General features: G+C 36.8%; 1 protein-coding gene across 6 annotated transcripts in view; it reads left to right on the forward strand.

The window, feature by feature from the left end:
• The window catches only part of mpp7b (MAGUK p55 scaffold protein 7b), a 41050-nt gene that overhangs the window by 9878 nt on the left and 16154 nt on the right, over positions 1-15018 (forward strand). For 3 of the 6 annotated variants that reach the window (XM_056742699.1, XM_056742703.1, XM_056742704.1), the window contains 6 exons: positions 3257-3338; positions 5222-5325; positions 5470-5544; positions 5638-5834; positions 6263-6327; positions 10485-10523. In XM_056742699.1, coding sequence (XP_056598677.1) covers positions 3257-3338; positions 5222-5325; positions 5470-5544; positions 5638-5834; positions 6263-6327; positions 10485-10523 — 562 coding nt within the window. The remainder of the gene's footprint in view (positions 1-3256; positions 3339-5221; positions 5326-5469; positions 5545-5637; positions 5835-6262; positions 6328-10484; positions 10524-15018) is intronic. The other 3 variants (XM_056742700.1, XM_056742701.1, XM_056742702.1) reach the window with 3 other exon arrangements.

The raw sequence follows: 15018 nt of genomic DNA on the forward strand, positions 1-15018 counted from the left end.
GGTTAGTGACATCACAATTTCCAAAATTTACATTGACCCTGCCCCTGGAACACAGATAGGGTAATGGGCGGGACATCTCAACACACCCTCTATCACAAAAGACTGACTCAGCTTTACCAAACGGAGTCTTTCGGAAGGAGGGACTTCACAGAACCAGAAACTCAACGGCTTGTTTTCTGAGAATCGAGATGACGGTGTAAAACACAGGTGAAATATGTAATATGTAAAGCATTTATTTTTTTATCGAAACATGAACATTGTTTAGTACATTATAAAGATAATAATGAAAACATAGAACCCCTTTAAAAATTTAAACAAATGAACAGCCATCAGAACATTTAGAAATGAATTGAAATGTTAAACCAACATCTTTAAGCCTAAATTATATATCTCTGCTTTCCTTTTGAAACATCCATATTTCATGATTTTTATTTTTTGCCATAAATCATTATTTTTAGTTACCATTTATGTTTGTCAGTGGATTCTGCAAATATCTATACAATACAAAAATATCAAAAAGTACTTGTCAACTTTAATCGTATAAGAAGTACAGAATTTTTCCATTTCCTGAAAAATAGTGAATTTTCAAATCCGAGGTATCAGAAGGACAGAAACAACATGTGAAAGAAAATGCGCTGAAATTGTGTTATGTGCATTTTTCGCACAAAAGTGTTGATGGATTGGTCTGCCTCATACCCTTAAAAACTACCAGATATCTTAACATAATGATAATTTATAAGACACAGAAAACAAAACTGTAAGATTATTGTTTGAGTGACCCAATCTCATGTTTTGACTTCATAAACAGTGTTATTTTTCATGTTCAGATTAAACAGAAGTAATGAATGAAATGAATCCCCAAAAGCAGACGTCTATATATTTACTGTAAAGTTCTCTAATGCCATGTACACACCTTTCTGTGCAGCATCAAACTGAAATGTAAGTAAATGAGATTTGAGCACTTCATCAGAGAAGACTGTCAGTAAATAGAAATAAATACAAATCTTTTCCTTTCACAAAGTGGTGGCTTTGGAAACGTACATGTGGATTGCTATTGTGTTGTGTTTGGTCATTTGGAGGTTTATTGCATCTGGTCACTTTTCCCTTTTAATGTTTGGAAAAGAGTTGCTTGAACAACCTGTCTGGCATGTCTTTGAATGACACGACCATGTGAAAGAGCCGAGTGTAAAAGAGAAACATTTTACTTAACATTTTCTTAATTGTTCCACCTTAAGAAAGAAAGTCATATGAGTTTGGAAAGATATGAGAGTGAGTAAATGATGACAGAATGTTTATTTTGGGTTGAACTATCCCTGTAAGGTCATGGCACTGAAATTGATTTGGAAAACTTCAAATTGTTTTTGATTATAATCACCAGAACACTATTAAGGCACGCATATTTAGAGTAAAGATTTGGATTATAATACTAAAGAGTATCAAAGCGTAACCTGGATCAGTCTTGCCCTCCGCTCTACCTCTAGAATCATATTTTCCATCGCTGAACAAAACCATCTGCACTTACATTTGTGTAACTTAGATGTGACGCTTTGAAAACAAATAGGAAACATTGTACGGCGCTCGTCAAATAAAATGCACGACTTCAGAGCGAACCCTCTCAAACAAGGCTTATCTTTTTATTGTTGGTTCTCCTTCTCGTTCTGTAACGTGGCAGCCTTCCAAATCATAATGCATAGCTTGTAAAATTATTTTCCCCCATTATGATTCTTTTCGTCTATAACATCTGGTAAGTAACGGCGAACCAGGCAGCCGTTTGAAGGAGCTTTATGAATTCCAGAGGATGAACGGAAAGTGTATCATCATTTTTAGGTACGCCCGTGACGAAGAGTCCCTCCGTGCCATCCGCTCACAGGACTGAATGTTTTTTTCCATCAGTTGTCTGCCATGATTGTGATTGGATTGGAGTAGTCTACGATGAAATATACAAGGTTTATGCTATTTGTTAGAGACTTACTCGCACATGTTGTAAGTCACAGAAGAGTCAAGATCTTCAAGCAGTGTGGAAACACTCACATGGATCCAGAGTGTCACAAAAATAAATCAACAAATTTTGCTTGTTTTGTCTGTCTGTTCTTATCATGTACGACGATATTTGCTTTAATTGTTTCAAAGGTGTGAATAAAGCTAGGAAATAGCAACATCTCTGCTATTGCAGATGGTCCTGTGATTGTGGTTTTAATGGCCCTTCTGTTGCAAATGCAAGATCTGTGAATTTATGTGAATGGTACTGGCAGATGAGGTTTACCTTACTGATGAGGATACTGGATGAACCCTAAACCTTATTGTTCTATCATTGAACAGACTTGGAGCAGAACCCATCTGTTTCACCGCACCATGGGCCGAGAGCTATAAACACAGGGCCATGGTTTCTCCATTCTCTTTAAAAAGCAGTTCCACTCATAAGAAAGCTCTCCATAAGCCGGAGATCATTGTGTTTTTGATAGGGGGCCTGAGCCCTGTGATTAGAGACTACAGGCCATTTTGTCTTCTTTCGTGGTTAAGCAAGCAGGGCCTCCTAACTTCTCATTTAGTGCTCTCTGACTAGTCATTTATACCTCTTTGTGTACTCCACAGACTTGAAGATGCGGCGAGTGGCCTCTAAAGTTCAATAAAGCTTTTTTTAGGACCTGAGCAAGCTATTTAGTTATTTTTGAGGGAGGGTGTATTGAACGTAGATTGAGCAAAAAGTTTTGTTACGTGAATAAAACACAAATGATTCTGTCCAAGTATGAAATGGTGTAACATGAGATCATGAACAAATGTGTATCTAATTCAACAAGGTCAAACATTGTGTGTATTTGGATCCAATAAATCTGGCAGCTGATTTGTTCCTTCACACACTAAAAGACATTTATCAGATGTTTGACATTTATATCAACAAGCTGTGTGATTTCAACAAAAGCTTTCTTGTCTTAATTTGAGCTTTCGGGAATAGAATTTCCTTCATTAGGTTTGACTTGTTCGTCACGGTCTCACGCAACATTTCTTTTTCAGATCTCTGCATAACTTAATATTCCTGTTATGATATTGACACCTGTATTATACTCTGTCCTGTCCTGATTTCTGCTTGGAGTTGTTCTGGCAATTGACATACAAAGCTGACAGGAATTGTTTGTTTCTAATTGGTCCCTTCAGATGGAATTTGAGCTTTACGGTCAATTTGCTTTGAAATAAATTTTGCTATTTGTGTTTTTGTATGACAGCTGACAAACTTTTTACAAACATTTCTCTATTCCAGGGAGCCACTGTGAAGAGAGACGTGTCTACTGGAGCTATGGTTGTGGCTCGGATCATGAGAGGAGGAGCTGCTGATCTAAGTGGTAAGAAACATTTCAATCTATTCTTAAAGGTTAGCCATTGTGTCCTTGACCAACACTTTATACAGTGTTAAAAAGGGAGTGTTCTTCAGAAAACAATCTGTGTGGTAGTGTTTGTTTAGTTCAAAGAAATTAAAACCTAATTTTCTGATCGGAAAGACTTGTAACATAACAAACATAATAAAATCAAGATTTTTATGACAATATTATGTCATCTATATTATCATAAACTCATAGTCATTTCAACAACTTAAAAGATCAAAAACTCATTCCTGATATTAAGACAGTTTTTTGCGGATCCCAAGGGTTTGCAAAGAGCCATTGAAAAAACATTATTGTTAAATTTGAATCCTTCCCCCCACATTGCTGTGTTTAATGGCCCCTCCAATTCATCTGGAGGTCACATCGATACAAATAAATGGGGAAATGATCGTGTGTTTACAGCTGTCATTTTGTGGTCACATTGCTTAAAAATGTTACATGTCAACAGAAGCTTGTTTCATATCCTGAGATATTAAAATAATATACAGTTGGGAATTTACTCAGAATGAATTATGCCCGCTGAAAGAACTGTTCATTTGAACATGCTGTCTGTATTACTGTAGCATCTGTTTCACTAAAACAGTTATGCAAATCAGGTAACAGCATGATACACAGCCAAAAGACTTTGTGCCCCTGTTAGTACCAATTCCCCATGTTGGAGGCCAGTTCTAAGCACAAAGGAGTGGCGGATTCAACAGACTACAATTTGGCATGCATTGTACACAATGCACATAAATCTAATCAAAAGTTTCCTACACCCCATGATGCTTTGCGGGAAAGATGGGAGAAACTTCCGCTTTAATGTAAACAAATCAAGCATAGCATTAGTTCTGGCAGGTCAAGTGCGTTCAGTTTGCATCAGCTGATCACATCAGGTGCAGCTAATAAACGATAACCAAGTCATACAATACAGACTAGACTGCGGTCTATATACAGTAAATTGCATTTCTTTGCTCCGTATCATCTGCTTAATCCTGTTGCACTTTAAGCCCACCTCCATCCCCATCTCCTCCTTATCTGCTTGTATCTTCAGATCTTGAAATGTAATCCTGTTACGCATCAGGAACTGTTCTGGTTCCCAGGTGGGGGACATGTATTGATGCGTTTGTTTTAATCGAACCAAACATGGTATATGTGAACACACCATTAGTTGACATATAGATGCAATGTTATATATGTCAATATGTCTAATGTGGACTATCAAACTAAAGTGTCGGCATTACATTTATATCCATAACATTATATAATTTTTTTTCCAATGTGACAAGGCTATCATTTTGTTCAAATTATTTTATTTTAACAGAAAGACGGCATGATTTAGTTTTAAGATTTAGTCCATAGTCCACATGAATCAAAAGTGACTCTATTTACTTTATTTCACATAACTGTGTGGTAAACCATTCATCTGTTCAAGTCAATAAAAAAAATATTAATCAGTGAAAAAAACAAGGCATGTATCCTATTTTCTTCATTCAATAATTTGTTTCCTTATGAAATACTGTATGTGCCAAGACTGAAGTTGATCGCGACTTCTGGTTAACTAACACTTCTTGAAAAGTGTTCAAATGTGTCCTATGGTTTGACAGCCAAAATGGTTAATAATGTATTATTTTATATTATTATTTTTATTTATAATATAAAAACATAAGAGTTTATCTTCATTGTTGTGTTTTTATTTTTGGTGTCACACCATAGGACACATGTACGTTTTTATTGCTGCTCTAAATTAGTTTTGTATTGCAATATCACACTAGAGCAACTGTTGCTTTACAAGGTTAAATACAATTCATTTAGCTGAATTGTTAGTGTTTGACTTATCCTTGTTTCACTGTTAAATGCTTCAGGTCTAATTCATGAAGGTGACAAGCTCGAGGAAGTTAATGGCGTTCCAATGGAGGACAGGAGCCCAGAGGAGATTATTCCTATATTAGTATGGCTCCCTTTGTGTGTGCGTGTATGTTTTTGTCAGTGTGCATGTTTTTAATGGTTTAACTGAGGATAACAGTTCTGCATCATGTCTTTGTTTATATGCTTTATTAAATCTGTACCTTGTGAGATTACATTGGACCAGTATCTCATAATGATCTTCCAGGCCCAGTCAGAAGGAACGGTGACCTTCAAAGTCATTCCAGGCACCAAAGAAGAATTGGCAACCAAAAACACCAAGGTCTATTTATCTATACATGGAGCACACTGTTTTCTGGATTGCATCTTAGTTAACATAGTTAATTCCAAACTCGGTTAAAATACGTTCTTGCAGATCTTCATGAGGGCACTTTTTGACTACGATCCCAAAGCAGATCCTGCAATTACGTGCAAAGACGTCGGGCTGGAGTTCAGGAGAGGAGATGTGTTACAGATTGTAAGTCAAGAGGATGACACCTGGTGGCAGGCCAAACATCAGGGTGAGGCAAACCTCAGGGCTGGACTGATTCCCTCTAGACAGCTTCAGGAGAGGTAAGAAAATGTATAATCAGACTATGGCGTCTAGACAGAAGAACAAAATCCTTTTGCTGTAGGAGTCCCGCTCACAATTGTGAGTTAGGCTTAGATCCTGTCATCACGTTCTCAATGTTGAATTAGATACAGTCAATGGCGGACTCAGTCTGACACTCCCTTTGTCAAGTTTTCAATCTTGTAAGTAAAGCAATCGGCAATCTCACCACAATCTGAATCGGATCCAATATCTGCAATGGGAATCTATCAAGCTATTCTTTCACTTCTTGTATATCGGATCCCGAATCAATGCTTGGTGACAGGATGGGAGGAAAATCTTTTCTGTTTAATGTGATCTGACTTTGATTAGACAACTGTGTAATTTTGAAGGGGAATGTAACCGTGCTGAATATTATGTTTTTAGTGTGGCGATGTGCTCTTCTCTGCAGGAGAATGGCTTTACAGAGGCCTGAAGCTCTGTTCAAGTTACCCAGTGTGTCAGAAACATTCACAGGTAAGAACAGTTTACCTTGTTGATAGGTTTATCCCTAAATCTTTGATCGTCACAATGAAATTGGTTATTAAAACAGTTTGGTTAAATGTAAATGTAAATTTAAACAAGGTTTTCAGACTGTCTTTGGTACATTTCAGTTTTTAAGGACTGTTCAGTTTTTTTCTTGACTAAACAATTTGCATATGGTTTGAATACATTTTTTTAAAATACCACATATACTTATAAACAATAGTAGTTCTTTGAAACATAGAACAAGTGACATCAAATAACTCCTTTTGATGACTCAATTACTTTGATATTAGAAATGTGGTGAATTAGAATTGTACTGTTAACAGCATTTGGTAAAGGGATAGTTTGCTCAAAAAAGAAAATTCTTTCATCATTTACTCACAATCTTGCCATTTCAAACCTGTATGACTTACTTTCTTCAGCAGAACACAAAATAAGACATAATTGCGTTAAGCATAATCAAAGTAACGCATGTGGTGTATTTAATTGCAATATGAAGGGATATAAACACCTTAATCGCAATTATGCTGCTCTGATCGAGGTGCTTATGTGCTTCTGTCACGCACCTTAAGCGCAAATTCATGGTAAACATGACAATCTGAAGTTAAACCATCAACACAACTTGCTGTAAGTAGTCTCTGCTGCTTACCTTCATACAGAAACAGCACAAACCAATCCATCGTATATCTATATTATTCGTGGCGACGATTAACCATAAAATAAAAACAGTGTTTTGCATTTACATTTACATTTACATTTAGGCATTTGGCAGACGCTTTTATCCAAAGAGACTTACATTGCTTTATCCTATACATTTTACATAGGTATTTGCAATCCCCTGGGATCGAACCCACAACCTTTTGCGTTGTTAACGCAATGCTCTTACCACTGAGCTACAGGAAAGCATTTGACACGAATATATTAAAACCACTAACACACCCATTGTATCTGAGATCATTGTTTGTGCTCTGTATTAAAGCAAATAATCAGACTCATAAAACTTCCATGTAAACGGGAGCAAAGAGGTATTCTCATGTAAACGTAGTCAATGTTGGTAACTAAACAACTGTGGTACCCATTCACATGCATTAGGTTTGTGTCTATACATTAGATGTCAATGGGTACTGTTGTTGTTCAATTACAAACATTCTTCAAAATATATTTTGTTATGTGCAGAAGAAAGAAAGTCCCACATGTTCATAAAATAAAGTTCATAATTAACTAACGTTGTTTCTCAAAATACCTCTGAAAATGAATAGAAATCAAACAGTTCATGTAATATTTAGAGTCACTGACCACTTGTTTAAATAAAAATTACTTCAAGTTCCATATGAGACGTAAAATGCCTGGAACATTTTTATGTGTGGTACATCTAGTTTCAGCACATATTTTTATGGTTTTAATAACAAGACTACTGAAAAGAACATATGTTCCTTGTCTTAGAGAGTGATATCACGGGTGTGATAACTACAGTGAATGTTAGAGATGAGAGTGTGTGTAAGGGTGCCAGGCATCTTCCTGGAGCGGCTCCCTGGAGACGTGAGCTGAAAACACGGCCTGATAAAGTCTGAGGAAGTGCTGTAGTTCACAGTGGCTCTGCTGGACACATTAAAAAAAGTTTTACTACGTGCGAACACGTTCATACCGAGCCACAGATTGCAGATGCAATCTATCATTGCTAAAACATAAGCATGGACTAAGAAAAGTCAAACTACAGTCTGTGTGTATGTGCAGGAACTGTAATAATAATAATACTTCTGCAGGTTCAGAAAGAGAAGAATATTAGAAATGTATTTAAAAAAGAAAGCTACACAAAAGTAAAGATACAAATTCAATTTTACCTGAACCCTACAGAGACTTTTATTACACAATATGCTTTTATCGTTCAGATCAGGCAAAGTGATGATGTCTACCTCGAATTCACAATGTAACATAATTGTCACTTTACGTTCCCTGTGAAGTCACGCTACAGTATTAATTGTTTTGAGAATTGGAGAGGGGTGGAAATGGAAATAGATGGATCTGGAATATCTTGAAAAACCATTGTAGGCCTGTTCAAAGCGACAGCTTTCCCTATAAAAGCTCCATCTGTGGGTTGGATGCGAGGAAAGTGACAGCTGCTAAGCGACTGAGTCATCACACGGCAATGATGGACGAGGTAACTTTACAGCCTCCTCGTAACACACACACACAGAGCTTGGGTCCGTGCGGGAGGTCACCAAGATGCCACATGTTAAACTCGAAACACCACCAGCATTTTACTGTCTCTAAAAAGCATGAAACACATCATTCCACAATGAACCGCAGGTGAGGACATGGTTAGAACAAGTAGACCGTGTTCACAGAAAATTGCAATTACTATTTTGAAAATCCACCTTGGCCACAGCATGACGGGCAGTTGGACTGAACATCGATGTCTTGCCCCCTGGCTTCAACTGCACTGTGGCTTCAAGAGTCCAGGCCACACACACTGTGTGAGCTTTGGATTTATGGCGCTCACTTCATCCCTTTTGAGAAATAAAAGCATGTTCTTCCAAAATAATTTGATTTTTCTTTCCCTTTTCTCTTTACGGTACAGCTGTCATAAAGCCCTGCTATCATTTCAGTGTTTACATGCTAAAGCCACCAAATGAAAGAGCGAAGTTTAGGAGAGGTGTTTAGAGGTTTTAGCAACGGGCCGCTCGGTGATGTTTTAAATTTAGGCCGTAAAAACAACATCACATCCTCACTGATTATACAGGAGGATTGATTGATGAAGTGCTTGCCGTTTTGCTGTATCTAAGTACTGCTTCTTTCTATGACAGATAGAACAGTGTATTTGTAGAAACCTCTGAAAACAGAGGCGTCATGCACCGTTTCTTTTTTGAAGGGGCACCAGTGGCACAGGCAGTTCTGTCTCGATCCTCTGAGCAAGAGCGTATGTTACAAAGATATCACTTTTTATAATGTACTAGTTCTTTCATAATCTGGAAAAAAAACATTTTTTGGGGGGATATAATGAGACCAAATGTTCGTGTTCAAACAGGAAAGAAGTCAAACTTTGTTTTATGGGTCAATTTTTTTAAATTGAGATTTTTAAATAATCTGAAAGCTGAATAAATAAGATTTTCTATTTTTTATGAGTTGTTAGAATAGGACAATATCTGGCTGACACACAACTGTTTAAAACTCAGGAATCTGAGAGTGCAAATCGAAATTTTGAGAAAATTCCCTCTGAAGTCGTGAATCAGGGGCACTTTGGCAGGACATCCACTCACAAAAATATATTTTTTTATATTTAAGGTAGGAGATTTACAAAATATCTTCATGGAACATGATCTTTACTTAATATCCTAATGATTTTTGGTAAAAAAAGGAAAATCAATCATTTTTAACCACACAATGTACTGTCTATTTGAGAGAAAAATTATGTTGATAATTTTCAGTTTAAAGAAAAAAAAAATCTACAGACACCATCTTAATTAGACTCAATAATCACATAACTTTATAAACAATATAAATATTTAAATTTCTGTTTTTTCCATTCACATTGGAAATTGCATTGCATTGTTGCTACAGCATAACATGCATATAGAAATGTATATAGGACACATAGAAAACATGCATTGTTGCAATTTTCTCAGAACAATGTACTTTGGCGAAGCTAAAGTTGTCAGCACTTATTAATGGGATGCTAATTTTATGGGATGTAATACTCACTGTAAACGAATCAGTTATATACAGTATAAAGTAAAAAGATTGAGTTGATGACAAATACATTACTTTTAAATCTGATATGAGATGGATAGATATCATTCATTTTCCTCCAAATGTCAAAAACAGAATTTTCTTTCAATTATGTTTTTCATTTGTGTGTGTGTGCAATTTAAAATATGTATCTTTCTCTATCTTGCTGTTTTCTTCAAACTGAGCATACATACAAGGTAATCTTTCTTCATTTCGGGAAATAATCTCTGTAATATAGTAATATAGGCTAAGTGCTATATGCTAGTTTTTTGTTTGTTATTTCTAACATTTACATAACGTGAACAAAAACTAGCAATGTACCATTTTTACTAACCACCTCATTACTTGCCTGAACTCTCTTTACATATTTCATTGTTTAATCTGCACTTTTTCTTCTATTGCCCTACCCTCTCTTTACTCAGAGGATGTTGACTACAGAGCAATAAGTGGCATACAAATAGGTAAGGATCTGTTTGTCTGACATGTAACCTCATCACCTTTGTTTTGTGTTCTTTAATACTGTGAAAACACGGCCACAGCCCCACGTGTGACTTAAATGAGGCTGTTGTTAGAGATCTCTATCTCATCCCATTACATTTGTACTTTTCCATTATGTTCCCACACCATTATAAAGATGATGTTTATTCAAGGTGAGGGTCATTAGTTTTAGATTCAGAGAATGATCTGGTTTGAGCATTCATGCTAATGGAAAAGGCTTTGATGGCTTCATGGGTGCTTTGTGCTGGTCCATTAGTGATAAAGGCCATCAGACAGCCGGACATGCACTGTGCTCATTTAGCAGCCAGGCTACTGGATGAGTCTAGCAGAGACGTGCTTCGTTTTCAGCTTTTTGGCAACCTTGACCCCTCTTCAAAAGTCAGCATGTCCGCAGCTAATCTCCAGGACACACGCAATGGCCAAACTAGCGTCGGTGCTGTTGCAGTCCCTCAAGACGACATGCTTAAGACATTACAATGGGACCCAGCCATCCAGGGCTTATTGTGCCAGGTTCCGAATTTGAAATTTATAACAGTGGTAGCGTAGCAAGTATGTGTTGGAAAACTGGAGGCTTTCGCCATGGATGGAGAGCTCTGGTAGCACTAGATGCTTCTTGAGGAATTGTCAACATTCTTCTATAAATCTATTCAGCAAAGCCAGTGCTACAGTTTAGAGGTGCTGTTCAGAGATACAAGGCCTGGGGTGTTGTGGGATCCGAAAGGGGTCACAGGGGAGAGGTGTGGTGAGATATTAAACTGGAGAAACCTGGAAAAGGTATCAGCGAATCCCAATAAGATCCAGACATGGAAAAACAGGGACGCATTAAAACCAGGTTCTATTTACAAACCAGATTATTTAATCAGTATGCAGTCCCACATGCTGTCAAGAGCCAAGAATCTAACGCAATGCTGAAACTCCAGAGCATTTACTTACTTCTCCAGATCTTTTGGATGTTTTCGGTGTCAGGTAGCCGCAGCTTGCGCGCATTAGTGCGCTCCGGTTATATGGCGATCACAAGTCTTCATTAAACAGATAATGGTTTTAACATGCAGCCTGGTGCAACCGGCTACATCTGATATGTCGTACGTTTTATCTACCATTTCTGAACGATAATGTAGATGGAGTACTTGATGAGGTTAAGTGCAGTATGTGGTTTCTGAAGAGGCATAACAAATATATTGCAGCCTTCCCCGTCATATTAGTGGGCCGTCTAAATTCCCCAGAATGGGCTGTGGTGTCTGTGTTGTCTCGCTGTGCTTTAATGGCTCAGTGCCCCATGCAAGGAACGTATGGGCAGAAGGCTGAAGATATAGTTCCAGAGCTGTAACCTCCATCGAAAGAAATGTGTATTTATTAGTGGTGGATCAATATGGGTTAATAAGAAAATCTTAAAACTTTACCTTTGGTTGTGCCATATTGAATATTCCTTCTGATGAAATTCTAATATATTCTAAACATGTCATAATTTGTCTAAGCTTATGTTGTATCCTATTTCTTCTATTTGGGAGTTAAATATCTGTTATGGTGAGATGCATTTTTCCTCGTGTATACTGATCTTTCATGTTACAAGCTGGAACACAACATGACCGCTGGGATTTTGAGGCAATTCTAACCAAACTGCTTCCAAAAACTCAAAAATCCTTGTAATTTATAATAAGTCAGAGACTGTCCTACCAACTTGTGATTTTTCCGATGTCAAAGTTGGAGATGCCCATATCATTTCAGTAAATCAGGGCCTCACAGTGCCCACAACATGGGATCCACGAGACCACATGTATGTGGTTAATGGCCTGTTTTGTGTAGCCCATGAATTAAGGAACATTAACCTTCTGGTGTGGTGATTCCTGCGTGGTGTTATTTTCCAAAAACAGGTCATGTGGCTTCGGTTCTGTCATTATTCTGACACGGTAAACGCTGCAGGTTTTAAATCTCCAATCTCTATATAATATCAGCCTCTGTCAGCACCGCTGTATCATGATCACCACTCATCAGCTGTATTTATGATCAGTTCTGATTAAATCCTGCTTATTTACTGCCAGCTGCTTCGCTTTCCTTTAACAGGATGGAAACAAGCAGTAATGTTCGTTGGTTTAACACAGATCATCTGGGAATAGAGACGGGCAAAAAGGTGGATGGAATTATGGCGTCATAGAAGAGGAGATTGTCTCTTGTGTATGCTTAGCACATGGGCAATTTTGTATCACTGTTTGTTAGATATTAAGAATTGTGAACCATTTATTCCCTATGGTGCTTTTCAAAGGCTTATAGATAATGAAGGAAAGGGTTTTTCCCTCCTAGTCAGAATGATTCAGTCATTTTATTTAAAAAATTTCATATTTAGTGTAGATAAATAGGGCGACATTTTGTCTCCTATTCTTTTTTAATTCTCCTTAGTTCCTTGGCTGTATCCCCAAAAAAGAGGAAAAAAACAACGAAAATGTCTAAAGATGTCAAGAATTAAATAAATATTGTCAGGAGATTCATATCTTGTTGGAGTCCATGGACTTCATCTTCTTGTCTTGCTTAAATTTTCTCTGTCAAATCGTCCCAGCTATCTTTTGATTTATTTATACAGAAGCAGTTTGGCCTTCAAGCTGGTTTTGCTCTCTGTGTGGGACACTCTTAAAGTCTGGAGGCATTCAGCAGAATTGAAATTGGTAGAATCAATCAAATGTGTGCTTATACAACAGATGCTCCAGCAGACAATGATTTGCTTTACAGTCAAACCAAAAAGGATTCAGACACCATATTTGTTTCTTTTTTTACTATTTGGTGCAGGACACTTATTCATTTGATTAAGTGAAGATAGTAGAATAAAGTAAACTGTGACATATACCCCAAAATTCAAAATTATTCAGAAAATGAACCATTGCTTGGTAATTGGTTGCCCTAAATTGGTATTATCTAATTTTGTACTTAAATTGAACATCTGACGGCTATTCAGCCTAATCTTTTAAACATACAAAGTTATCTGACATTATCAAGAAGAATTTGTTCTGACACAGTTTTTCTCAGAGTTCTTATCTTACCGTTTTCTAAAATATAGCAAATAAATGTAAATACTGTGCTTATGTGTAAAATTTGAAGGTGTCTGAATAGATTTTGGTTTGACAGTTCATTTTCTTTTTCAAAGCGATAATGTTCAGATTTAATATTATTTATTTCCCAGAAACACAGATGAACATCAATAGCTGTTCAGCCCTCTGTAATGTGTTTTTGAAACGTATGACCACTCAAAACTAGTGAAAAATGTTATTTAATATTTTAGTTTTTTATATATTTTTACACTCATTTCAATCATGTTGAATGATGTCATCTTAAAAGCCCTACAAATGCACAGCTTCTGATGTTGATTTGACAATACTTGATTTATATATTGGAATGAAAGTTGCTGATGTATAGTTACGACATTTGGTCCTTTGAGATTCTATATGCAGTGTTCCTGCAGTTCCATTATGTTGTGAAAAGTAATGCAACATTTTGACTTCATCTTAAAACCTCAATCTCTTTTGAATTAAACAGCATGTACTCATTAATCTTTTTGAAAGCAGCATATGCGAGTCTCTGCATGAGGCTGGTACTTAAACACTGTCATCGCTATAAAGCAGTCATTGTTTCTATAGTATTATTTCCTTGCTGGTGCTTGGGTTACTTATTGTGCTATTATATTGATGAAGAAAAAACACTTTGTTCCCTGATATTAAATATGTTTTGGAGAACGTATTTCATTGATGACATAATGTGTTTACTGCCATGTGTGTGTCATACACTGGCTTTTTTCTACTTGTTTACGCATGCATGCATTTGGCAGATGCTTCTATTCAAAGCAACATATAGTACATTTGAAGTATACACCTTTTAACAGTGCCTGGGATTCACATCCACGATTTTGGTGTTTCAAGCACCACGCTCCACCAGTTGCACTACAGAAACGCTTCAGAAATCATCTGTTCTTCATGGTCGAAAGAATTCCTCTGACATCTACATTTCTGGTTCTCCAGCAGGCCACTGCTACGCTCACAAGGGCATGCATTTCTGAGCACTAAACAGCCGGTCTTGCCAGACTTATTGTTTTGACAACCTCTTAGATTGAAGTAAACTGATTTCTCAGTTTTATTGACCCTTCTTTGGTCCTTACTTCTAAAATCAGGTTCCAAGAACCAAATCCAAACCGAGACTAGACATTGACAGCATTCTACAGCATACACTAATGATCCAGACAAACACACTTTCTAATAAGAAACAGATGGAAGGTATAACAATCCAAATATTTTTGGCATCTTTACTTAGTAAAGACTCTGAGCAAATTATGCCGTTATATCTAAACACATTACTCAATATCAGAGAAAAGAGAATCCTGTAATCATGCCTGACACATTATAATATAACTACATAAATTCAATTTGATGAAAAATGATAAAGATTGTCCAAGTATTGTTTTAGAACTACATTTAAATG

The sequence above is a fragment of the Triplophysa dalaica genome, chromosome 3 (assembly GCF_015846415.1).
Source record: "Triplophysa dalaica isolate WHDGS20190420 chromosome 3, ASM1584641v1, whole genome shotgun sequence".
In the NCBI taxonomy this organism is placed as follows: Eukaryota; Metazoa; Chordata; class Actinopteri; order Cypriniformes; family Nemacheilidae; genus Triplophysa; species Triplophysa dalaica.